General features: G+C 45.0%; 1 protein-coding gene across 4 annotated transcripts in view; it reads left to right on the top strand.

Annotated features, from left to right (window-relative positions):
- APBA2 (amyloid beta precursor protein binding family A member 2) overlaps positions 1-27,734 on the top strand; it is a 118,581-nt gene that overhangs the window by 40,971 nt on the left and 49,876 nt on the right. For all 4 annotated transcript variants that reach the window (XM_079953240.1, XM_079953242.1, XM_079953239.1 and 1 more), the window contains one exon: positions 26,421-27,427. In XM_079953240.1, coding sequence (XP_079809366.1) covers positions 26,459-27,427 — 969 coding nt within the window. In that variant the 5' untranslated portion in view covers positions 26,421-26,458. The remainder of the gene's footprint in view (positions 1-26,420; positions 27,428-27,734) is intronic.

The raw sequence follows: 27,734 nt of genomic DNA, 5'->3' as shown, positions 1-27,734 counted from the left end.
ACTTGGCCACTTTCAGACAGAATGAGAAGATGGCTGATGATGAAGCATAGGCTGGAGGCCCTTGCTCTGGACTGGGTGCAATTCATACATACCAGACTGTTTATCTGGAAGTCTTGAGAAAGTCGCTTTGGATGTTGCAGGGTGGCCTGGAGGCTTTCCCCCAGCAATTAACTGAAACTTCAGCTGATCCATGATTGGCAATTTCAGTTTGCCAGGTTGCAAGTTAAAGGTACTATTTATTAGCCTATTTTGGCTCTGGTGTGCTTCTATAATAAGGAACAGGGGAGAGGAATTATTCGCCATGGTCTTTATTTTTAAGAATAAACAGTAGGGTTTGGATAGTAGTGTAAGCAAGAAACCTTATCCCTTATATACTCAATAGATCCTTGCATGCTGCAGGAGATTTTCTCCTTTGAGTTCCAAAGATCTCGGGAGCCCACTCTGCAGCAACTTGGAGCGGGGCTTTTCCAGATGCATTTTGTGCTGTTTGGTGACTGTTCTGTGGTGGTTTTTATTACATTTTGTACATTGCCTTGGGACATATGTGGAATAATAAGAGGACAGTGGCTACAGATGTTTTATTACATATGTCAACAGAAAGGAGAGCAGCTGACTGAGTCACTGTGTGGAGCACCCTTTGCCCACTTGGTGCCCTCCTTATATTTTGGACAACCACTCGCGTCCAGGCTTGCTGGGCTGAAGGGGCCTAAATGTCTGGAGGATCCCAGGTTGGCAAAGGCTGCTCTGGAAGGACTCTGTACTGTAAAATAGTAACAAGACAAGAAGTGGCAGACAGTCTTGTATGGCAAGGCAACTACAGAGATTGTTCCTCTTTTGTGTTGTTGGTTGTTGCGCTCCTGCGTTATAATAATACGTAATTTATTATTTATACCCTGCCCATCTGGCTGGGCCTCCCCAGCTACTCTGGGCGGCTTCCATAGAAACCAAAAATACAGTAAAATATCACACGTTAACCAGGAAAAACAAACATATCATATTTAAGAAACACTTTAAGCTTTTGGGAATATGCAGATGGATTTGATCAGCTGGAAGACAGATAATTAATCAGCTAAAATATATTTAATTGGCTGTCAGACCTAAACACTGTACATTTCTAGGCTTGTGATGAATACTGCTTGTGTCAGCCTAGAGGGAGGGGAGAGAGAGACAAGGAGACCAGTTGACAGAGTGAGGGAGAAATGAGTGATGCTAGAATATTTGTGCATGATGGATGGTGCTCACAAGGCAGCAATAGTGGATGGAAGAGGAGGTGGGGAGGAGAGAGACAAACGAAGAGCTCTCTCCCCCCCTTGCTCTCCCCTCCCTCTTTCCCTCTTCTGTGACTGAGTGGTGCTCAGGTTGAGTGTGTTGGAATTTGCCAGCATGGGCTGGAATCTGTTGTTGAAGAGACTATTTTTTCTCTCTGTGTACTATATCTGCACTACTGTGTCATCATCCTCTTTTCACTGTCTGTTTCCCAAGGTCTAAAGAGAAAGGAGGAGGGAAAAGGTAGAAGCAGGAGGGAAACACATCTCTGCAATAAATGACTTATGGGCACAAGGGACGGCCTTGGTGGGGGGAAAGTGCGACAGTTTTTCCACCAAAGGGAAAAATTGTGATTTAAAACAATGGAATGATTTTGAGCAAAGTAGCATTGGAGAGACACTGAGAAGAACAATGTGGAGGTTTTAAAGAACAGAAGTTAGAGTAAAGCAGGGATGGGTGAATGCTGAGAGGTTAGGGGTTTTTTAAGCCAACTCTAACAAGAAGAAATAGCACAGATGGGTACAATACAAAAGCTAACACAGCTGAGCTTTTCCAAGCTCCCTTCTGACTGTACTCAAACCTGGTTTGAAACCGCCACTTTACCCTTCTCAGCAACCCTCCAACTATCTTTACCTTTGTGACTGTGTAAAACCACCAATTTCCCCCTCTGTGTTGCTCCCAGTCTAATAAAAGGTCAAGGGACCCCTGACCATTAGGTCTAGTCGTGACCGACTCTGGGGTTGCGGCACTCATCTTACTTTATTGGCCAAGGGAGCCGGCGTACAGCTTCCAGGTCATGTGCCCAGCATGACTAAGCTGCTTCTGGCGAACCAGAGCAGCGCACAGAAACGCCGTTTACCTTCCCGCCGGAGCGGTACCTATTTATCTACTTGCACTTTGACGTGCTTTTGAACTGCTAGGTTGGCAGGAGCAGGGACCCAGCAACGGGAGCTTACTCCCTCTCGGGGATTCGAACCGCTGGCCTTTTGATTGGCAAGTCGTAGGCCACCCACGTCCCACCCCAGTCTAACACATGAATGTAAAAGACCTCTATCTGAAACTCTGGAGAGCCAGTGTAGACAACCCTGAGCTAGAGGGCCCAATGGTCTGACTTACTGCATGGCAGGAGAAAGAGAAGGCGACTCGCACGTCTTCAAGAGCAAGAGTCTGGTGTTTAAGAGCTGCGAGAGAAGGAGAGCCCAGGTAGGAGAATTAGCTCAAAGGAGGTTGCTGATTGATGAACAGAGGGACTGAGGAGATGTGTGAGAAAGTACCAAAGCCAGTCAAGAAGAGGTGGTGAGACTTAAAGGAAAGAATAAGTTTCCACTTGGCTAATTCTGGTCTAGGTCATTACGTGGCACTTGCCATCTTTCGTGTGGCAAAGAAGAAGATGGTGGTGCTGGTTGTTGTAACCCATCCATTTCCTCAGGGTAATGTTAAGGGGACTGTCTAAATTGAAACCCTGACCAGGTCAAGGTTGCAGAGTGAAGTTGTGTCTTTGGCAGGCAGGTTGAATTATCCATCAGTCTTTTCTTCCCCTGACATTTTGTGAAGGAGCAAAGGGGAGAAGCTGTTCTCATTTTTCACTGGGCTAAGACCTCCGGGTTTCTAAATGCAGGTCAGCAGCCTGTGACAGAGGGCAGAAAGTAATTAAACGTAAACCTGTCCTGCTTGAATCTCTGTAGCTGTCAAGCTGTAAAGTTCACCAGCTCATGTTGTCTGTAGGTTTTAAAATTCCAGGGCTTGGAGCTTGTTGGGCTTATATGAACTCTGGGACACTTGCTGCAGACATTTTGCTTGCCCTCAGCAAAAATTAATCCCCACCTCACCCCGGCCCGACTTTGGAGGCAGTTGTGTTTTGGCTTCCAAAGCAAAAGGGAGATACTTTTGTTTCATCCACCTGCATGGAAAAGGGGATGAATTGGCCTCGAGCACCTGGGATCCTGCCCCCTTTACTGCCTAATGCATTGGCATTAGCTGACCCTGGCTATAGATGGGTTGTAGTAGCTATCCCAGGCTTCCTCAACCTCGGCCCTCCAGATGTTTTTGGCCTACAACTCCCATGATCCCTAGCTAGCAGGACCAGTGGTCAGGGATGATGGGAATTGTAGTCTCAAAACATCTGGAGGGCCGAGGATAGAATCATAGAATCATAGAGTTGGAAGAGACCACAAGGGCCATCGAGTCCAACCCCCTGCCAAGCAGGAAACACCATCAGAGCACTCCTGACATATGGTTGTCAAGCCTCTGCTTAAAGACCTCCAAAGAAGGAGACTCCACCACACTCCTTGGCAGCAAATTCCACTGTCGAACAGCTCTTACTGTCAGGAAGTTCTTCCTAATGTTTAGGTGGAATCTTCTTTCTTGTAGTTTGGATCCATTGCTCCGTGTCCGCTTCTCTGGAGCAGCAGAAAACAACCTTTCTCCCTCCTCTATGTGACATCCTTTTATATATTTGAACATGGCTATCATATCACCCCTTAACCTCCTCTTCTCCAGGCTAAACATGCCCAGCTCCCTTAGCCGTTCCTCATAAGGCATCGTTTCCAGGCCTTTGACCATTTTGGTTGCCCTCCTCTGGACATGTTCCAGTTTGTCAGTGTCCTTCTTGAACTGTGGTGCCCAGAACTGGACACAGTACTCCAGGTGAGGTCTGACCAGAGCAGAATACAGTGGCACTATTACTTCCCTTGATCTAGATGCTATACTCCTATTGATGCAGCCCAGAATTGCATTGGCTTTTTTAGCTGCCGCGTCACACTGTTGGCTCATGTCAAGTTTGTGGTCAACCAAGACTCCTAGATCCTTTTCACATGTACTGCTCTCAAGCCAGGTGTCACCCATCTTGTATTTGTGCCTCTCATTTTTTTTGCCCAAGTGCAATACTTTACATTTCTCCCTGTTAAAATTCATCTTGTTTGTTTTGGCCCAGTTCTCTAATCTGTCAAGGTCGTTTTGAAGTGTGATCCTGTCCTCTGGGGTGTTAGCCACCCCTCCCAGTTTGGTGTCATCTGCAAATTTGATCAGGATGCCCTTGAGTCCATCATCCAAGTCATTGATAAAGATGTTGAATAAGACCGGGCCCAAGACAGAACCCTGTGGCACCCCACTAGTCACTCTTCTCCAGGATGAAGAGGAACCATTGATGAGCACCCTTTGGGTTCGGTCAGTCAGGCAGTTACAAATCCACTGAGTGGTAGCATAGTCAAGTCCGCATTTTACCAGCTTCTTTACAAGAATATCATGGGGCACCTTGTCAAATGCCTTGCTGAAATCAAGGTAGGCTACATCCACTGCATTCCCTTCATCTACCAGGCTTGTAATTCTGTCAAAAAATGAGATCAGGTTAGTCTGACACGACTTATTTTTCAGAAATCCATGCTGACTATTGGTGATCACATCATTCCTTTCTAGGTGCTCACAGACTGTTTGCTTAATGATCTGCTCCAGAATCTTCCCTGGTATTGATGTCAGACTGACTGGGCGGTAATTATTTGGGTCCTCTCTTTTCCCCTTTTTGAAAATAGGGACAACATTTGCCCTCCTCCAGTCTGCCGGGACTTCGCCTGTTCTCCAGGAATTCTCAAAGATGACTGCCAGTGGTTCTGAGATCACATCTGCCAGTTCTTTTAATACTCTTGGATGCAGTTCATCTGGCCCTGGAGACTTGAATACATCTAAACTAGAACAGGATGAGGAAGCCTGTTCTAGAAGTTTTGTGATAGAGAAGGCTTCTTACTTCTTCTCAGCTGTGGAATTGCATCTTTTTGAAGTCAAGTCATCTTGAGTTCCTTATAGTAGTCTTTAACACATGGTGTGCCTTTAAGTTAGGTTTGACAATTCAATAATGATAATGATAATGATAATAATAATAATAATAATAATAATAATAATAATAATAATATATACCCTGCCCATCTGGCTTGGTTTCCCCAGCCACTCTGGGCAGCTCCCAACCAAATATTAAAAACACAATACAGCATTAAACAATCTTTTTATATGTTGCTGTTATCTGCAAATATGGCTATAATTGTTTTCATGTTTAAATCATTTACCAGCTAGGCCTACTATATGTCGGCATTGGTATCTGATCTCAGGGCACAGCTTTTGAACAGCGCATGGCACCAATAGCTCCCAGTCAGACACTGCCACTCCGACTGGCTTGCGTGGCCAGTTTTTCTGGCCCCAGGAATCAGAGCCCATTGTACTGTTTAAACAGCATATGCCTGGATTCCACAGAGGAGGCAAACCTATGCCAGGGCAACCTTCATGTTTGGACATGTGGGTTTTTGTTTTTGCTTGTTCTGCAAGATTCTGATTGGGAAAGGACTGCGGCTCAGTGGTATGCAAAAGGTCCAAAGTGCCCGGCATCTAAAGGTCGGACTGGGAGATCCCGCTGCCTGAAACCTTGAAGAGTTATTGCTAGTTGGAGGAGAAATTTCTGAGCTAGGTGGGCGTCCCTGAGCGAGATCAATGGTCTGAGCTCAGTAAAGTGGTACCTCTGGTTGCGAACGGGACCCCTTCTGGTACTTCTGGGTCGCCGCAGGACGTATCCTGAAAGAATGTAACATGAAGCGGACGTAACATGAGGTATGACTGTATAAGGCAGCTTCCTGTAATTGTCATGTTGTGTAGACCAAAAATCCTGGAGAGCAGCTGCCAGTCAGTGTAGACAGTGGATCCATGGTGTGACTTTCTATAAAGCAGCTTCCCATGTAAATGATTAAAGACCATCTTCCTTTTTCACAGCTTCCTGTGCTCCTACACAGAATTCATGCTGAGAATCTACTTCCTAGGCAAATGACTGTGGAGAATCTTTTCAAAATGTGTTTTCGCTTCTAGAAGAGTTTGTTTGTCTGTCAGAGGTCACTGACTGATAGCCTGCACAAATTGCATTCCCCTTCTCTCTGGATATGGATGGCTCTCAACCTTCCCTTTGTGGGTCAACCAACCTCCATTTTCATGCTCTTCCTTTCCCCCATTTAGCATAAAGCTTTCACCTTCTCTGAAGCCACAGGAATAATTTAGCTGCTGCCCACAATGGCATGGCACATGAAAAGCCAGCTGGAAAGAGGGCACAGAGGCTTCCATTGTCGACACGCCTGTTGCTTCCCAAGAGGAGGTGATTTCCTGTGCATCTTGGGGACTGAATATTAAAGGGATTTGGAACGATGAAAGAAGAAACATGTGAGATGTACCTTAAGACATTTCACTTCTTTGGACATTGCTCTGCAGAGTGAGGCAAAAATCGGGGGGGAAGAAGGTGCAGTGACTGCTTAAAAAAATAAATCCCATTTCTTTCTTTTTATTCCCAAAGTAAAAAATCATATATTTGTTGTTGCAAATCTATGTCTCAAATAAAGCAGCTGTGTGAACAGTTCCCACTGGTTTGTGGGGAAAGAAACAAATAACCTATGACCTCGGAAAGACCTTGAGCAGTCCTACGTAGGGCCAGGCTGCTGTGCACGCAGAAGGGCCACAGGATTGATCCCCAGGAAGGGGAAAGACTCCTGTCTGAAACTGGAGAGCTGTTGCCAGCCATTGTTGACATCACTGGGCTAGATGGACCCATGATCAGCGGTAGTGTCATGGTACTCCTCTAAGGGGGAAGGTGTGCCTTATGGGGAAGGTATGGGGAGCGCTTTCAGTTACAGCTCCTGCTTCGTAGGAAATGAAACTTGCAAACAAAGGGAACTAGGTTCTTACAGGAGCAAATGGCATAGACCGGAGTGAGTTTCAGGTGACATGTTCTTTTCTCATTTATTTGTTTCTACAACGGAACAGCTTGAGGTTACTGGTCAGGGTTTGGGGCTAGGATATTTCTGATGGACAGCCTTTCCCCACATGGAACATAGGTTATGTAAATTGTGTTGCCATGACGTTATTTTGCTCCCTTTATTTCAACGCACAACCCTTTATTTCATCAACAACAGTGAATTGTGATTGTATTCAATGGATTGATTTCTGTACTGGACATAGAATGAATAAGCATCCACCTGCAATTTCTGTCCCTATTTCCATTAGGATTCTCTGGATTTTCTGGGACACAAAGCAGGGCTTTCTTGGATGTGGCACCCAGATTATGGAACTCCCTCCTTACAAAGAGGCCTGCTTTGTCCCCTCATTGTTGGCCTTTCCCCACACATAAGTACAGGCGGCAAACATTTGGAGCATGTCCCGGTGACGTGTGGGTCCTTTTGGACCCAGAAGAAGGCAGAATGGATGGTGGGGATTGTTATGGGGGTGTGGTGTAAAGTAATGGGGCAGGGCGTGCTTATTTGTTCTCCACTGACATGCGCAGCAGCCAGGATTGGAAGGCCTGCGCAACTTGGTCACCACCTGTAGTGAAGATGTTTTGATTTTGACAGGCCTTTCCTTTGAATGAAATTTTACTCCAACTGTGATTGTGTTGTTTTTTTTTTTTTAAAAATGGTTGTATCCAGTCCTAACATGGTTGTTATTTAATATTATTAGTATTGTGGTTTTAGATATAAGTATGGTAGGTAGGTAGATGTGTGTGGATAGGAGGTATCTATCCATCCCTAGGTATGCAGAGGTAGAGATATACAGTGTTTTGTTTAGGGTTACTTTCATTTTGACTCACGAAAATCACTGGGAAAGGAAATGAAGCCGCCATTGGGGGTGGTAACAATGAAACTGACCAATCACCATGCTAGATTCCAACTCCTACTTCACACATTAAACGCTGGCTTCCGTCTGAGACTCAGGAAACACCATGACAGGAAATGAGGCCGCCATTGGGGGTAGCAACAGAACTGACGATTCACTGTCAGTTTTTAGTTTCTTCTCATGTTAGATTCACAAAATGTTTCGGGGTATGCATACCCCTGCATCTCTCCAGAAAAAAAGCACTGGAGATTTATATCTCAGCTATAGCATCCCTGGCAGGTGGCCCTCCAAGCTCTGCTTCAAAACCTCCAAGGAAGGAGAGTCCACAGCCTCCCAGGGGAGACCGTTCCACGGTCAAACAGCTCTTACCACCAGAGAGTTCTTCCTGATGTTAATATTATTATGGGCTCTCATATATGGAAACACAGAAGTTACAGGCAACAGAATCATGGCTGTGTCCCCCTTAGAGAATGAGTGGAAACAAAATGAATGAATAAAATAATAATGAAATTAATGATGTTTATCAAAATTAAGAAATGGCTTCCCCCCTTTAACATTTCTGTTTTAATGGGGAACGATGCATCTTTTACATCAATGAACCATTTGTTAAAGGTGCAGCCCTTGTGAGAATCACAACCCCTCTTTTCTCTTCTGGCTGATGAATGCTGTCCACCCTGCAATGCCAATGCTTTGGCAGCCAGAAAGATCTGTGAGTGTAGCTGGGAAGATTTTGAACGTTGCTCACCAAGGACTTTCAAAAAGCAATCTGCTAACAAGCAGCCTCTTTCCCCTTAAGCTGTGAAGCTTGTCTTATGCCATCTGGAACTGGAGCACAAACAGCACTGGAAAGGCAAGAAGAGTTTGGGAGCTTTTAAAATTTCTTTTTAAAAAATAAAATGTGTGAATTCTGGAGAGCCTCCCCAGCTGCTTGGTATTTTGCTGCTTGTTGTAGCCGGCTTGGCTGGAAGGGATCCTGGAGCATGCCCAGAGCCTTTTATGAAGCTAGTAAACCACCAAGTGTATCTCGGACTGCCAGAACTAACTGATTAGAAAATGGAGCTTCTGGTCGATGAAGCTGTGATTGTGAAACATTCAAGCTCCATGTGCAGAGCCTGATGGCTTATAGTACAGTGGTACCTCGGGTTAAGTACTTAATTCGTTCCGGAGGTCCGTTCTTAACCTGAAACTGTTCTTAACCTGAAGCACCACTTTAGCTAATGGGGCCTCCTTCTGCTGCTGCTGCCACGCCACCAGAGAATGATTTCTGTTCTCATCCTGAAGCAAAATTCTTAACCTGAGGTACTATTTCTGGGTTAGCAGAGTCTGTAACCTGAAGCGTATGTAACCTGAAGCGTATGTAACCCAAGGTACCACTGTAAACCTGCTTGGGGAAGAGTTCCAAACTAAGAAGCAACACCAATTTTTCATGTGTGTGTACATAAACTTTTCAGTATACTATATTTATTTTATATATTTAAATTCTTACCTGGCTTCTAGGAAGCTCAGAGCAAGTGCGCACATTTCTGGCTTATTGTGGTTAATTGAACAGTAGAATGGATTTCAGGGGTCAGAATCATTGAGCGCCTGTCAACACCCACAGTTCTCCAGGGGGCCCACTGCCCCCCCCGAAACCTACAGATCCAACTGTCCCTGCTCCCCCTTCCTTCTCTGGCATGCAAGATGTGACTCAAGTGAGAAGCATCCTTCACTTGGCTTCTTTCTCCTCTCTCTGTCCTTATACATGTTGGGCAGGGTCTCATAGGCATAGAACAAGTGAATAGGCAGTGGAAGGAGAAGTGAGGACCCACTAAAGACACACTGTTGTATCTTGTCCACAGACACTCACCTGGGGCTGGCACAGACATGTATCATGCTGACAGCCTGATCAGACTGAAATCCAGAAGCTGCAGTTTCCCACTGCATTTGAACACAAAATCATGGGTTGTTTTTCACTTGCAAACCAGGCCCAACAAGCCAGCAACAGGATCCATTTAAGGGATCCTGGTTTGTTGGGGGAAAGCAACCCACAACCCTGGTTTTAGACTTCATGGGAAGCTGTGCTTAATTTTGGCTTGTTTCTCCAACTTATGCCATGGAGGAAGTGATGGGGGCATACAATGGAACGCTGTTAATGCCCCCCAAATTGTCAGAAATCCTGGTTTATCATGACACCTGAACACAACCATGGTTTTCATATCTGCTTAAAGCTTTCATTAGTTTTTCCTCACTGACTCTTGGGAATAAAACATTAAAACTACCTGCAAAGCAGTTGAGCCATTTTGTGTTTGGTATTTAGCATACAGTGGTTTCCTTCTGTTTTAGAGGCTGCTGCACCCAGGGGGGTTCAAAACATTAGCCCAGGAAACTGAAACATAAGATGTGGGGGCAGAAATCTGAAACTTAGCAAAATTATGATGCCCTTCTACTTGGTTAAGAATTTGGGTGGGGAAAACGTGAATAGTGTTCACTATAGTGTATACTGTATATCAGTGAATGGGACGCGGGTGGCGCTGTGGGTTAAACCACAGAGTCTAGGGCTTGCCAATCAGAAGGTTGGCAGTTTGAATCCCCGCGACGGGGTGAGCTCCCTTTGCTCTGTCCCAGCTCCTGCCAACCTAGCAGTTCGAAAGCACGTCAAAGTGCAAGTAGATAAATAGGTACCGCTCCAGCAGGAAGGTAAATGGCGTTTCCATGTGCTGCTCTGGTTCGCCAGAAGCGGCTTAGTCATGCTGGCCACATGACCCGGAAGCTGTACGCCGACTCCCTTGGCCAATAAAGCGAGATGAGCGCTGCAACCCCAGAGTCGGCCATGACTGGACCTAATGGTCAGGGGTCCCTTGACCTTTACATCAGTGAAGCTGGTAAACGGGAGAGAGAAGAGCATAGAGGTCAGGGGGAAGGAGAAGCCAGGAGAGTGTCGCAGAAGACCTAGGTAGAATCTACACATATATAAAAAATGCTGTGAAAATGCTTTTTTAGAAAACGTTTTGAAAAATATATTGAATTTGCCATAGCTCACCATTGCCATCAAGTGTCACATTTGTAAGTTACACTTTACAACACATTTAAAATGTTTTATTTGCAGCTGTATAGCTGAGTCCCCAGACTCCAGGGTCAAGGCAAAAGGAGCCGAGTTTAAAGGATGAGTGTGGCACAAAGTGATCTGAAAGGAAAGGCTAAAGTAGGGAAACAGGGCAGATGTTTCAGAGGAAAGCTTTCTCATAATCAAATTGTTTTTATGGGTAACTGCTCAGCATTCCTAAGAATGTGTGCCCCCTTTCTCATGTCATTACAGCAACCATTTGCTCTTTTAAAAAGAAAAGCCTACAGTACAAGGGGGAGAGTCTATTTTCAGCATAGGGGCCATATTCTCTTCTGGGCAGTCGGCCAAAGGACACATGCGACTGGTGAGCGATGCCAGAGGCAAACGTATGCAGAGCAGCAAATGGACATTTTACCTTCGCGCACATCTCTCTTTAATTCCATCCAGAGAAGCAAAGAGACATTGTGCACATTAAAGTTCAATTTTTGTTATACATTACTCATAAAATCGTAGAATGGTAGAGTTGGAAGGGGTCCTGAGGGTCATCTAGTCCAACCCCGGCAATGCAGGAATCTCAGCTGAAGCATCCACGACAGATGGCCATCCAAACTGCTTAAAGACCTCCAAGGAAGGAGAGTCCACCACCTCCCAAGGGAGTCTGTTCCACTGTCAAACAGCTCTTACTGTCAGAAAGTTCTTCCTGGTGTTTAGTCAGAATCTCTTGTCTTGTAACTTGAAGCCATGGGTTCCAGTCCCACCCTCTAGAGCAGGTATAAGCAAACTCAGGCCTCCAGATGTTTGGAGACTACAATTCCCATTATCCCTGACCACTGGTCCTGTTAGCTAGGGATGATGGGAGTTGTAGTCCCAAAACATCTGGAGGGCCAAGTTTGCCTACGCCTGCTCTACACCTGGAGAAAACAAGCTTGCTCCATCTTCCACATGGCAGCTCTTTAGAACGGTGACGATGGCTGCCGTACCTCCTCTCAGTCTCCTCTTTTCCAGGCAAAACATACCCAACTATGATTTATACTTCATTTCTGTAAGACTTTTTGAAATCGTTTTCTTTAAAAGAGAGAGAGAGAGAGCATTAAACATCAACAGGAAGTCTCTCAGCAAGAAAAAGATGAATTATGTCCGCTTCCTTTTAGATGTTATTTCTCCCCCCCCCCCAGTTAATGTTATTTCCTTAATCGAGGTCTGAATCCACTACTGTATCTTGCTTGCAACAGCAATATGGATTCCTTCTGGTATGTACAAGAATAAGTACTTTTTTTTTTTACTTTTTTAAAAAAGACTACTGAGACATTGGCAAACTGTTCCCCCCCCCCTTTTAATGAAAGTTTTAAGCTTCCACCATCTGTTCTGCCCATAATTATGCAGGCCAAAATAACATTATTTTACAGCTATATCAGTAAGTGCAAAGACAGTAGCGATCTGCTTCCATGCTGCATTTACACAGAGCCTTCTTGAGAGTTCTCACTCAGCCCACACATTCCAAAGGCAACTGGCTCATATCAGACACTGTCTTTCTACTACCTCGTGCCATGTGTATCATTTTGATTGCAAGTACCATTGCCAATTAGCCTCTTTTATAAAGTCCAACAAGGAAATCAAATGTGTATTGTCAAATACCTCATGTTCTATATAGCCTGGGATGCTGAAGTTCTCCACACCCCTAAAAATCACTGAACTGACCTGACTTGTCTCAAAAAAGGGTATCATGAAGCTGGGAGCGGTGCAGAAAAGGACAACGAAACCCATGGATAGCCAGTGCCCTCCCTAGATGTTTTTATTATTATTATTTTATTATTATTATTTCAGAAAAGTACATACTTCTTGATTGTAGACAAACCTCAAAGCAGGTTTTCAACAACAAACTGCCAACATAAAGAGAGATGTTGTTGATCTCAAGCTCCCATGTCTCCCAGCCAGCATGGCCAATGGTCAGGTAGGCTGGTATTTGTAACCCAGCCACATCTGGAAGGCAAAAGCTACCCTTTTGCAAACTTATTAAGGTCATTGTTGGAGGCAGAATGCCTCTGGATACCAGTTGCTGGGAATCAGATGTTGTGCTCAGACCTGCTTGTGGGCTTGCCACAAGTATCTGGTTGGCCAGTGTGGGAATAATAATAATAATAATAATAATAATAATAATAATAATAATAATAATTCATTTATACCCTGCCCATCTGGCTGGGTTTCCCCAGCCATTTTGGGCAGCTCCCAACAGAATATTAGAACATGATAAAACATCAAACATTAAAAACTTCCCTAAACAGGGCTGCCTTCAGATGTCTTCTAAAAGTCAGATAGTTGTTTATTTCCTTGACATCTGGTGGGAGGGCATTCCACAGGGCGAGAACCACTACTGAGAAGGCCCTCTGCCTGGTTCTCTGTAACCTCACTTCTCGCAGTGAGAGAACCGCCAGAAGGCCCTTGGAGCTGGATCTCAGTGTCTGGGCTGGACGATGTGGTTGGAGACATTCCTTCAGGTCTACAGGGCCAAGACTGTTTAGGGCTTTAAAGGTCAGCACCTTTAAATTGTGCTTGGAAACGTACTGGGACTAAATGTAAATCCTTTAGGACCAGTGTTATATGGTCTTAGCAGCCACTCCCAGTCACCAGTCTACCTGCCGCATTCTCGATTAGTTGTAGTTTCCGAGTCACCTTCAAAGGTAGCCCCACGTGGAGTGCATTGCAGTAGTCCAGGCAGGAGATAACCAGAGCATGCAGCACTCTGGCAAGGTGGTGAGCTGGCAGGTAGGGTCTCAGCCTGCGTACCAGATGGAGCTGATAAACAGCTGCCCTGGGCAAAGAATTGACCTGCACCTCCATGGACAGCTGTGAGTCCAAAATGACTCCCAGGCTGCACACCTGGTCCTTCAGGAGGACAGTTACCACATTCAGGACCAGGGAGTCCTCCACACCTGCCTGCCCCTGTCCCCCAAAAACAGTACAGTCGTACCTTGGTTGTCAAACACCCCAGAACTTGGACGTTTTGACTCCCAAATGCTGCAAACCTGGAAGTGATTGTTCCAGTGATTGCGAATGCTCTTTTGGAACCCAAATGTCCAACAGGACTTACATGGCTTGTGATTGGCTGCAGGAGCCACAATTTGGTTTTCAAATGTTTTGGAAGTAGAATGGACTTCTGGAACAGATTCCGTTCGACCTCCAAGGTATGGCTGTACTTCTGTCTTGTCAGGATTCAACGTCAATCTGTTAGCTGCCATCCATCCCCCAATTGCCTCCAGATACTCACACAGTGAACAGGGAACAGGATACTAGACTAGCTGGGAATTTGGTCTAATCCAGTCTCAGTGTTCTTCTTACCTTCTTAAGAGGCAGGGACAAAAAAGGCTAAAGCACAGATGGGATGATGAGAGTTGCAGCTCATGAATAAATAAAAAATAGGTGGGAAAGGGTTAGGCATCTGGGAAACAAGACCTTGGCAATCCTACTGGCAGTTGAACCCAATGTGTTCTGACTATACTCACTTTTAGCTTTAGGCACAATCCCTGGAACATAACCCATGTGTCAGTTGCAGGCTTACTATATATGAAGCTGAGGTCAGTGTGGTGTAGTGGTGAAGAGTGGTAGACTTGTAATCTGGGGAACCGGGTTTGCGTCTCTGCTCCTCCACCTGCAGCTGCTGGGTGACCTTGGGCCAGTCCCACTTCTCTGAAGTCTCTCAGCCCCACTCCCCTCACAGAGTGTTTGTTGTGGGGGAGGAAGGGAAAGGAGATTGTGAGCCGCTATGAGACTCCTTCGGGTAGTGATAAAGCGGGATATAAAATCCAAACTCCTCCTCCTCCTCCTCCTCCTCCTCCTCCTCCTCCTCCTCCTCTTCTTCTTCTTCATGTCCCCTTGTGGATATGCTGCTGTTTGTTTTCCCTGAAAAGGCTTATGAAACTTCCTGCTTCCTGTTGCATGTCCATGGCATTCCATCAACCCTATTTTAATCAAAGTCCCTTTGGTATTCCTATTGGACCCTCCTATACTTTTCTGTCTCTGATTTTTATTTTTTTTAAAGAAACTTTTTGTTCAAAAGCAGCTTGTTCTCTCAGTCTCGCCATGTGATTTAATATCAGTCGCTAGGAGTGCTCAGCTTGTTAGGAAATGTAAAAATTAAATGAGTCACTGGGAGGAGAAAAAAAATGTTTTTATGCTTGATAATGAATAGGCCAGCTTCTCTGCAGGTGTAAAGTTGACACATTTCTTTTGAAATCAAGGGCAGTGTGCTAGCAAGGAGGAATCCTTGTTCCATCAGCAAGGGATGTGAGACAATTGTCTTGTGCAGCAGTGGCTCTGTGTGGGTGAAAGACAGAATGAAAGAGAAGCCAAGTGTAGGTAGCTCCCACTCTGGAGATAAAAAGTCTTAGATAAAAAGTCTGGCTAGATCAGGCCAAAGACCCATTTAGTGCAGTGTTCTTACAGTGCCCAAGGGGTGTGATCTTGAATAAAATATTGGGGGGGGGGAGGTAAGCCCTAAACAGCATAATCAACCAACCAACCAACCAACCAACCAACCAACCAACCAAGCAACCGTAATCAAGGTCGAAGTGACCTCTTGGCACCTAGGAGTTGGCTCTTATGGTAATGATGGAATAATCTGGCAATTTTTGTTTTCTCAGATTCTCATTTTTCCAGTCTTAAATTCAGTTCTCCACATTTCTTCAGCAATCTGTGGTGTTTTTTAAATCCTCATAAAAATTATTCAACATGTTAGTGCAATTTCTCTTAATAAATGCATTGCTGCCTGCAGTTTGGACCAAGGTATTCATTATTGCAAGTAGTTTAACTTAATGCATTTCCGTATTTTATTTTCACTAAGGAATTGATTTGTGTGACACTTTCCCCGAATATTTGCATTCTGGTGTTGGAGAACTGTAATGCAAAATTCAGAATTTTGATGGATGGCTGTGTTTTGGTTCTCACATTGTTTCTGAAAGTGTGGAATGAGAGATTCGGTTTTAAAGGTGAACTGAACTGAATTCCTCTGAACACTGGCACCCACTGCAGTTCCTTGGCCATCAGTCATGACATGAGTCAAGGAGCAGCGCTCTGCCCACTGACTACCTATGGTGTCACATCCTGTTTATATATTGGGGATGCACACCTGGGAGGGCAGTGCAGGCTCCCCTGTTGTGTGAAATCCTGCACAATCAGGGTTCCACATGCTCTGGTCAGGCTTAATTCCATGCTCCCTAATAGAGAGCTGGCAAGGGGCATAATGATAGCCCTGCTCTCCCCCTCACATTATTATATACAAAGGGTGCCATTTCAACACATTTCACGCTATACATTTAAAGTGTGGTGGTGCTTCTCTAAACAGCTATGCTTCCCCCCAAGAATCCTGGGAGCTGCGCTGTGTTACGGGACCCCCCCCCCCCTTCCCAGAGCTACAGTTCTCAGAATGGCTTAATGACCCGTACCTCTTCACGGGGAACCATGAAACACCCATAACAAACAGCAGCTCCCATCCTTCTTTGTGGGGGAGCCAAGACCATTTAAAGTGCTCTCGTAATGCTTTAAATGTATGGTGTGAATGTGATCATGGAGTGGAAAGAGTAGGTTGTCTTTAGCTTTAATATCCTCCTTCGTTATGCGGAGGTTAACTTGAAGACGATAAATTCTCTAGGCAACATCATCATCCCTGACATTTTCTGCAAGCAGAGTGTGTCTGTGTGTAGGAGGCAAGGGGTGGGGGGTGGGGGCTTGCCTGAATATCTGCTGAAACCATCAACAGGCTTATTTTATCTTCTAACTAGCTATAATTTTTGGAGTCTATTGGTGCATACTGGAGATGGGGATAAATATTTTAAAGCCCGTTTTTTATGTGTAGAGATTATGCACTGAGGAACAACACACCTCATACAGAATCCGCTGAGGGCTACAGATGTTTATAAAGAAATGGTTCTTCACAAAACAGAGTGACATGGTTCGTTGTTAGCCAAAAAAGAAAGCCCCTTGTTGTTTCAAAACACTTACCAGCCTTAGCAAATCAATACAGGGTGAAATGCTTTTGTTGCCACCTTGTTTTAAGGATTGTGATTAGGAAAGAGCACAGGGAACTTTTAGGCCTGGGGGTTGGGAATTAACATGGAAGGGGTCTTGGTTCTCCCCATTATATGTTTTCTCTCAAACAGAAAATAAAATTGCATTAAGATGCTGATTAATTTTCAGGAGGAATCTTTTTATTAAAAGAATTGCAAAGTGCTTCAAAATATGGATAACCAAATTTAAATCTGGAAGAAAGAGAAACAGAGACAAAAACTGACAGATTATTCCATCCCTATTTGTACCTAGGACTGTAAGCCAACCATTATTTCTATTAGCCAGCTGGGAACTCTCTCCTCCAATGATACTACAAGACAAACAAGACTCCCTCTCCCAGTCCCAGTCCCACCATTCAGTGCCTCTCCCAATTCTTTCTACACTTAGGTGTGTGGTCTCCTCTTCTGTGACCCCCCAACTCTACTCTCTTTCAAGGAAAAACCTCCTGCATTGCAGGGCGATGGACTAGATGACTCTTGGGATCCCTTTGAACTTTCCAGTTCGAGTATTGTGTGAAATACCTGAGAAAAATCAGGCAATCTGGTGTGGATGTTCTCGTTTACAAACACCTCCCCTTTCCCTTTGCACAGGAATAAGTTAATTGTTCATTGTACTGTGTAAGTTATATTCAATTATGATAATGCAAATCAGGAATCTAAAGAGGTGATGCCAATAAAGCAAACATGAGTGTGATTAAGAATATGAAAATGCTTTGGGGATAATTATGAAATTGCTTTGGGGATAATTTGTTTTGTTGTTCTCTAGTTGGAAAGTGTAACCAGTGTGATAGTTGGATATTTCATTGTGAAAGAAACAAAGACAGTGCTAAGGACTTTATCTTGTAAGAAATAGTTTTGTTTGATGGATAAGGCTACGCATTGACAACGTTTGCTGAATATTCACTTCTTAAAATGCAGGTGGGAGATAATAATTGGAATTGTAAGATGACAGTTATACTCTTCATGGTAAATATTTGTTGCATTTCAAAGCACTCAGTGCTTTAAGAATGAATGACAAGGAGGTAATTAGGGCAATTAGGTTAGATGTATACGGTATGTTTTGAGGTCCTGGAAAAGTAGATGACTGAGCATTTTGATGGTGAAAGCTACATGCTATAAGTTTATATTCTATCTAATAACATAAAATAGGTGTATTTGCATGATGATTAGATTTAAAAAAATAAAAATAAACAATTTCTCTCTTCTTGTGCTTTGGAAAGTCTCTTCATCTTCTGGCTTCTGTGATCCAGTCCAGAATTTGGGTAGAGATGAATCAACCAATTTTGCTCTCCACCAAAATGTTTCAGAGCAGGACCCAAGGTATCTGCTCATCTGCAAGGAATCCTGCACATACCAACTGATTAGAGTAGGTTGCTGGAACCCAGCGCCATGACATCCCATCTCCCAAGGATGGTGAACCACCAACAGCTCTGTTGTAGAGCTTGCATGTCCTGTTCTCTAAATCTCTAGAACCCCTTCAGAATTTTTATGATGCCACTGAGCTCTTGTAAGATTGTAGAATATCATAGAGTTGGAAGGGACCCCAATGCAGGAATCTCAACATGTGGTCCCCCATCCAATTTGTAACCCAACCGGATGCTACTTATGAGCTAGCAGGAGGTTGTAGCATGACCACAATCACTGCACTGTCTCAGAGATTATGGGCTTCCCCATCCTTATTATATGTGCAGTCTGCACTAGGGACAGACAGGAAAGGATGTTTCTTTCTCCCCCTCCCCCATTGCCAAAGCAAATAACTTTGCATTTGCAGAGAGAAGATACTGCAATGTAAAAGGAAGCAGGTAAGTATTCTTCAGAAGGGACGTGGGTGGAGCTGTGGGTTAAACCACAGAGCCTAGGACTTGCTGATCAGAAGGTCAGCGGTTCGAATCCCCGCGATGGGGTCAGCTCCCGTTGCTCGGTCCCTGCTCCTGCCAACCTAGCAGTTTGAAAGCATGCCAGTGCAAGTAGATAAATAGGTACTGCTCCGGTGGGAAGGTAAACGGCGTTTCCGTGCACTGCTCTGGTTCGCCAAAAGTGGCTTCGTCATGCTGGCCACATGACCCGGAAGCTGTACACCAGCTCCCTCGGCCAATAAAGCGAGATGAGCGCCACAACCCCAGAGTCAGTCATGACTGGACCTAATGGTCAGGGGTCGCTTTACCTTTTTAAGTATTCTTCAGCCATCTCTGGAGGAAGCTACAGCTTGCTGTAATATTTTGTGACATTTTACATAATGCTCTTCAGTCTAGTTGCACGTCATTATAGAAAGCTTCAGACTCAAATGCCCTCTATGCAGATCATGGTGATAACGCAAAGAAGTCTGGAAGACCATCCACCTCTTACTAATGTGTATGCTTTTCATGTTGATCTGCTCCAGTTTCCCCAAGGAATATTTGATCCTGATAACAAGGGCACCTTCTTTGTGGAGTCAGGGAGGGGAAAAAACCTTATCCCAGAGTTTCCTCAGAGATCAAACAACTGCCAACCACCTCAAAATTAATTTCCTGTTAAGCAGACCACAGGGAGATATATCTCTTTTATTTTTCAAAAGCTTTTACTATGACAAACTATCTCACATCACAAACTGCTTCTCCGCCCTCACACATTTCTGGGTGCTGGCCAGTGATGATCCTCTTGTGTTCCTGGTCTGTAGGAATTCTGGCATATCTGAAGCTGCTGTTTTTGGGCCCCTAGAACAATCTGGGCAAGGAAAGCTTAGCACTTAGCTACTTTTGCCATTCAGCTTAGCCTAATGATTCTCACTGGAATCCAGGAGACTACCTTATTCTTGGCATCCATCTGTCTCAAGCAACAATGGAGTGTTCTGGGGGTGAAGTCAAACTGCTGCAGTAGCAGCCCCAAAGTGGCCTCCCCAGGGTCAAACCTGGACAGTGTGTACAGAGGTCCTGGGCTGCCCAGACCCTTGGCCTTGCTGATGTGGTCCAAAAGAAAGCAGAACAATACATTTGGCACCAGCTTGGCTGCAGGAGTTGCCGGAAGGAAGTGTACAAGGCACCATCCAGCTGTCTTAGGGATTCCACTCTGGATCTTCTTAGGGTTTACTTCTTAGCCTTTTCTTCTCCCAAGACATCCCACAAGGGACCAGAGTTTTCCTTCTACTAGATGGGCTCCCTTCCCAGGTGGACAAGCCCCATCTGCCCCTCACTTCCCTCTACAGCAGAGCTTTCCAAACTTTTCATGTTGGTGACATAGACATGCATCATTTTGTGACACAGTAATTCTGTTTTCCTAGCAAACCAGAGGTTAAACTCACCCCTTTCCAGCCCCAGGAGGAGCACGTGGAGTGTTTGTGTGACACACTTACACACAGTTTGGAAAGCTCTTCTCTACAGCATGTGCAGAAACTACCTGGACCCACTATTGGTCTCGCCCACTCAGTCTGCATAATACTTTAAACCTCTGGGAGGCCGGCAGCAGTGTAGTGCCCTCAATAGTTTTGTACACTACAATTCCCATCATCAGTTTGTCCGACAGAGGCAGTATTCACACCATACATTTAAAGAGCTATCATGCCATGGCTTGCCCCAGAGAATCCTGGGAGCTGCAGTTGTGAAGGGTGCTGAGAGTTGTTAGGAGACACCTATTCCCCGCACAGACCTACAGTTCCCAGAGTGGCTTAACAATCAATTCTTCTTCCCAAACACAAAAACTTCCCCTGTGATAAGTCCAGGAGCCATTTACTACCTGATGACTTGTCTAGGCTGAGCCTAAAAACAGATACGGAAAGGTGCAAGCAGACTGAGCTGTTTATTCAGAGTTCATTGCTTTTTACATTGTTAAAAAGTTGGGAAGGAAAAACTACTAAGCATTTATGAGTTTCTGATGCTAATGAGTGGGCCCTTTCTGCTGAGGTAATGAAACCTGAGTGAGCTCCTCATCACTGTGTCCTAAATTGGAACAAAAGGAATTGCACTGCAAATTACACATTGATTTCCTTTTGTATCTTGAAAGTGCTAGGTATTACTGATCAATATGAGTTGGCAGTCATTGCTTTTAATTGCTGTGGACTCATTTCTTTCAGGGGAGGAATAACTAGCTCCCCCCCCACCAAATATGCAAGCTTCCTTCCATATTTGAAATATTTATTCTCGTTTTTTATATAGCCATGAAGATTTCTACCTTGCTGATCCTGTTCTTCCATCAAAATGAATGTGTCTTCTGTTTTCCTGTGGCCACATTCGCACTGTACATATAAAACGCTATGATACCACTTTAAACAGTCAAGGCTTCCCCCAAAGAATTCTGGGTACTGTAGTTCGTTAAGGGTGTTCAGAGTTGTTAGGAAACACCCCTATTCTCCTCACAGAGCTACAATTCCCAATGGGATTGACTGTTAAATCACTCTGGGAATTGTAGCTTGGTGAGGGATTTGGGTTCTCCTAACAACTCTCAGCACCTTTAACAAACTACAGCACCCAGAATTATTTTGGGGAAGTTATGACCATTTAAATTAAATAATAATATTTAAATTGTGCAGGAGATTATTGCTTTTGTTACTATGTTATGTGTTTTTGTGTTTTTATATTGTAAACCGCCCTGTGATTCTTTGGTGAAATGCAGAATAGAAATTTAATAAAGAATATAGTGTATCATGGTATCATACACAGCATACCCTCCAACATTTCTCTGATGAAAATAGGGATGTCCTATTCCACAGTAATAATAATAATATTACTATTTATACACTGCCGATCTGACTGGGTTGGCCCAGCCACTCTGGGCAGCTACCAACATATATAAAAATATAATGAACTATTGATCATTAAAAAACTTCCCTATGCAGGGCTGCCTTCAGATGGCTCAGGGGTTGGGTACCATACCCTCCAACATTTCACCGATGAAAATAGGAACGTCCTAAGGAAAAGGGGGACATTCTGGGATCGAATCAGAAACCGGGATGGCTTCTGTAAATCTGGGACTGTCCCTGGATAATAGGGGCACTTGGAGGGTCTGGCATGGTGCTTGGTGTGAATCCTAGAGCCCTCTTTCTGGTTGGCACCTTGGGCTAGGGGAGGATTAAACCTTGTGCCAAATAGTCACTCACATATTGACCTGGCTTAACTTCTTAACATGGCCGTAGTTCAGTTGTGTTGCAGCTGTCCGGTGTGTTGCTTGGTTAGATCATTTATAACAGGAGTGGGCAGCTTGTGGACCTCAGCCTAATTTCAAAAGCCATCTGCCCGTCTTCCCAGCAGCCCTTGGCATGGAGAGGAGGAGCGCTTTGCCCCCACCCACTGTTGTCTTCTGCCCTGCTCACCATGTGGCCCTCAGCAGATTACCCCCAAGGGAATGCAGCACTCTGAAGCACCCAGTTGCACCCAACATTGGGGGGGGGGTGTCACATGTGCATGACGTCGTATCTGCTACGCCCCCCCCAACCCAGCCAGAACAACTCGGACCGCCATCCCCTTGCCCCCACCAGCTGCCTTATCTTTGTGAAAGGGCCATGGCAGGGCAAAGAGATTGCCAGTGTGCCCTCTGGGGAGGTGCTCTGGCAATTGGCAAAGGGAGGCTCTGGGTGCAGACACTTTGCCCTTCCGTGTCCCTGGTCATCTTCAAAAGGACCCAGCAGGGTGAAGCTTCTTTACCTTGGCGCTTGCTTTTGAGGATTGCCGTGGAATTGAGGGGGGGAGAGGCTCCCTTATCAAAAATATTAGGGGGCCTGCCCACAGAGGGTGCCACTAGTGGCCCTTGACCACACGGGGAAATTTGCCCGTTTCTGACCTGTCCTGTGTGTATATGCAGGAAGCAGCCCTGCGCCTCAACCTGTGTCCTGTTGTCATGAGGTGGGCAGGGCAGTCTCTGATGAAGCCCTTCCAGTGGTTGACTTTTAGAGCCAGCCTGTACAGTGGTACCTCGGGTTACATACGCTTCAGGTTACATACGCTTCAGGTTACAGACTCCGCTAACCCAGAAATAGTGCTTCAGGTTAAGAACTTTGCTTCAGGATGAGAACAGAAATTGTGCTCCTGCGGCGTGGTGGCAGCAGGAGGCCCCATTAGCTAAAGTGGTGCTTCAGGTTAAGAACAGTTTCAGGTTAAGAACAGACCTCTGGAACGAATTAAGTACTTAACCCGAGGTACCACTGTATGAAATAAGGGAGGATTGACTACAAGCCTGAAGGAGAGTGAAGGGGCAGGTCACTTTGAAAGACGTGTTATATGGAACCTCTGTTGAGAGGTGCAGACAATTATTCCCTTTTTAATCACATTTATAGTGACAAATCAATATTGCCTGAAATGGCACTTTTAACTGCTTGATTTAATATGAACACTCACTAACAATCTCATCATTATTACGATGGGCAAATGGTTGTTTTCAGAGCAGTGACATTTTTTTCAACTTCCATTTAATGTGCTGCTTTTCCCAAGCTTCCATGCTCCTGATTCCTCCCTCTGGCCCTGGTTGGCTCTCAGCCTCTTTATGGCCTTCACAGTTTCCTTTGTAATGCACCAGCAATTTGTCCAACAATCCCTTGCATGTGTGGTGCACCTCTGCCCCTGCAGTCTAGATTCTATTCTCAAGAGACTTGATGCTGCATGACCTGATCTCAATAATAGCCTCAATCATTTTTCTGGAGTCCTTTTGTCTCTGGGGGGCACAGAGGTGTATGTGTGTGTGTGGGGGGGAGTATGTTCTCTTTTTATCTCTCTGTTTGAACAAATACCACAGATGGAAAGAAAACAGTGACCGTGGTACATTTTTCTGTCTTGGTTGTAAATTTTGCAGTGGTTAGCAGTTGATTTGTGATTTCAATGCTTGTGTGGTTGGATAGCTTTTAAAAATAAGATTAGATCAAGTCATGGAGGATAAGGCTATTGATGGCCATAGTCTACCCATTGTGCTGGAGGCTCTGACTACCTGTTGCCTGGAATCACAAGTGGGGAGAGCTTTTCCCACAGGCGTGGGCTCACCTTTGTGAGGACAGGATGCTGGTCCACGTGGGCCTTGGCCTTGAGGCAGCAGCCAGGCTCTTCTCATATTCTTCTGTAGCGAGTGGAGCAAGGCCTTCATTTTCCTGTTTGGGGCTGTTTCAAATGCTTAGAAGCCATAGCCTAACTTTTAAGGCCTCGGGCAACTAGAACCACACTTTCAAAATGTCTAAACAGCTCTTTGAATGCCACAGAATAAGTTTCTTAAAGCTGTGTGGTGGATGACTCTTGTTCTGAAAAGCGTGGTCAGAATTAAACGGTTCAGGAACTCAGACCAGACCAAATTTCATAAAACCATACATAGACTTTACTAAAACAAAACTCTATAAGAAATAATTACACAGATTAAAATAGCTCAGAAGGTAAGAAAGCAACAAACATTAACTTATCCAGCCAATTAACATAAACATTTACACTTAAGTCTCAGTAGGCTGAGCAACAGAACAAGATGCTGTCAAAAGCCCAAATAGACACTAGACACTAAGCTTGGCTGGCTGCCGAGAGCTCCCACCAATCCAGCTTTTATGGGGACTTAGACCATCGGCGTTCACCTCTTCCACTCAGTTACCTTTTGACACTGGCCTTGAAGTCTTAACAGTGTGGGAATGTTAAGGAGAGTAGGAAAGGATATATTGAAGAAGTATTATCCTTCCTTCACTCATGCTAATAAGTGACGTAGCAGAGCAGATTCCCCTCAATATAGCTGGAAGCTAGTTTGAAGATTCATCTGAATCTCTTAGTTAAGTTTATTCCTGGTGTCCCCTTTTGATCCCTCTTAAAAGAATAGAGACACAAGAGTCTTTCTGAGTAAAGGAACAAAAAATTTACTCACATTTCAGTTCACGATATGATCCCTGAAAGGCAGGCTTTACTTGGTAGTTACATAAAGAAATTGTGAGTTTGTCTCAGATGGAGACTGAACTCATGTACTGCTGGCTGAGAGCCAGCAGACAGCAAAATTATATTAAGAGAACAAAATGGCTGCAGGAGACCAGCATGGCAGCAAGAGAGAGAAGCAAGACAATAGAAAGACAAAACCAGACTGAGAAAATGGCTGCGTGACTCAGCTCTTTTGTGGAGTCAGCCAGAGCCATGCCCATCTCCCAGGTCACATGCAGGGGGAGGATGCTCCAGACCAGAGGAACAGGAAATCACACTGCCCAGATGTCCCCCTGCCTGTGCCCACTCTAGGGAAATAAGGAATGTTGCATTTGACTGCACCAGTGGATTACATCCCACAAACAGGAGACAGCTGTATGTTGGCTCCTTATTTCTGAGGTTCTAACCCAGTCCCATAAACCAGTCTTAAAGGAATGATATCACCACACACTGAAACATGACTGTGTGTCTGTGTATAGTGGCATGGAAGGATGTTTGAAATTGAGGACAGCATATTTCATCAATTCCATTGTCTTGAGGAAACAAATAATTTATAATAGGGCGATATTAGGAAGTGTGAACAGTTAAAAATAGATTAAATGTGTCAGTGACAACTGCCTAGATTGGGAAGTTGTTCTTAGCCACAAGCAACTGATGGGCTTTAGAATTAATGAATTTGCATCTCTTTGGAACAGGTGGCATAGAGATTGTTTCATTCAGCACAGTACAGGATTCATCCACATGAAGTAAAATCTCATGCATGTTTAGGCAGGTGTGTTGTGAAATGATGATTTACACTTTCTGAATCTAGTTACAGGTAGGTAGCCGTGTTGGTCTGCCATAGTCAAAACAAAATAAAAAAAATTCCTTCCAGTAGCACCTTAGAGACCAACTAAGTTAGTTCTTGGTATGAGCTTTTGTGTAAAACTCATACCAATAACAAACTGAGTTGGACTCTAAGGTGCTACTGGAAGGAATTTTTTTTTATTTTGTTTTGACTTTCTGAATCTGTTACACCACCCTTCCCCCAACCTACTTCCCTCCGTCAGTCCCAGCCAACACGACCAGTGGTCAGAAACAATGGGAGCTGACAGTTGAATTGCTTGGGGGGGGCACTCAGTTGGAGGAGACTGCAGTACCTCCTAAAATGCACCCCACACTCTTTGCAGGGGAAGATTCAGGGGGGGGGGGCAAGCTGCTTTTCACAGAAGCTTGATTTTCATTTTTTCTTCTTGTGCTGAGGTGTCCCAGGGACCCGGAGCACCCTAGAATAGAAAGGTCCCTGGATTAGACCATCTAAATCTACCTTTTCCCCTTTTCGTTACAATGTGGATTATTTAATGGCATTTCAACATGGCTTGACATCCAGCAAGTTGTTGCACTAAGATTTCTAGCTTTCGATGGGATAATTTATGAGTCTTGTGCTCCACTCCACCCTACCTGGCATTTTAAAAAAATAAATACGGTATATATGTCTGTTTCTGTACACCCCAGTAGTATTATTTCTTTGATTTCCTACTGCTAACCTTTTGATTAAACAATGACTGCTGCTGGTATCTGATTTCTTCTTTGGACTCTTGTCTGCAGGTGTTCCTCAGACATGATTGTCATGTGACTTGTCAGCCATGGCGAGCAGGAAATGTCAAACCACCACAGCCAGCATGCTGGATCACCGGGCGAGAGCTTCCCCGCCTTTGCCTCAGGGTAGGGAGGCTGAAAATGAGGGTGATAACTTGCCTGTGGAGGACTATGTGGAGAAGGAGACGGAGGTTGTGGCTGCCAGGGAAGGCACCCCTACGCTGGCCGAGCACGAGTGTCTCGACCACAGCGGAGATGGCGACTCCAGTTCTGATTATGTCAACAACACTTCTGAAGAGGAGGATTACGATGAGGGGCTCCCGGAGGAAGAAGAAGGGATTACTTACTACATCCGATACTGCCCAGAGGATGACGGTTACCTGGAAGGGATGGACTGCAGTGGGGAAGAGTATGTCCCCCATGAAGAACATCCAGTGGAGACGGATGAGTGCCAGGAAGCTGTGGAGGAAGCAGAGTGGTCCGACATGAAAATGCAGCACCGGGATGAATGTGAAGTCACAGAAGCCCCGGGCCACCACGAGGGCTGCGTCCAGGTTTTGGAAGGGGAGGTGGCCTGCCTGGAGATCCAAGACCAAGAAGAGAACCTCCAGTATTGCCATCCAAGCGAAGAGCGCTACCAGGGTTACTACTCGCCTGAAGCAAATGGGAATCCCCACGGGATGTCTCCTTACCACTCTGGGAAAGAAGAGGCCGAGCTAGAAGAACAGGAGGAAGACATCGACCAGATCGTTGCAGAGATTAAGATGAGCATGAGTATGAGCAGCATCAACAGCGCCTCAGAGATGAGCCCGGAGCATGGAGGGACTGAAAACGTGCCAAATGACTATGCAGAGACTTGTCCAAAGGGAGAGTCTGGCCACAGCTCCAACAGGCATCTGGGAAGGCCAAAATCATTGAACATCCCCACTGCATCAAAGCAAGTGGGAGATGTACCCAGAGGCTTCAAAACCAAGTCAAGAACCCCCGAGGAAAGACAGACGTGGCCACAAGAACAGGTGAGTTGTTGACTCTCTTCTTTTGCTAAGGGGGACATTTTGTTGTTGGCATCTGTCTGTCTCCAAGGCAATGGAAGAGTGTGGCTTTGGGGGTGAAGTCATACATATACATATACATACAAATACGCATAGGATCTTGTATATTAACAGTCCATACCTATGAAGTATGTGCTTTGCTCTCTTCATTCTCCAGCATAGGTGGGGAAGGCAGTGTTGGAAAGCTGAGAGAGATGGTAAGGTGATAGGTCTGGGAAATTGCACAGACTGACCCAGAAGAAAAGCTTTTCAAATGGCCCTTCTCCTCCTA

Source organism: Podarcis cretensis, assembly GCF_951804945.1.
Source record: "Podarcis cretensis genome assembly, chromosome: 14".
In the NCBI taxonomy this organism is placed as follows: Eukaryota; Metazoa; Chordata; class Lepidosauria; order Squamata; family Lacertidae; genus Podarcis; species Podarcis cretensis.
The sequence above is the reverse complement of the archived record's forward strand: the minus strand, read 5'-3'. Positions and strand labels throughout refer to the sequence as shown.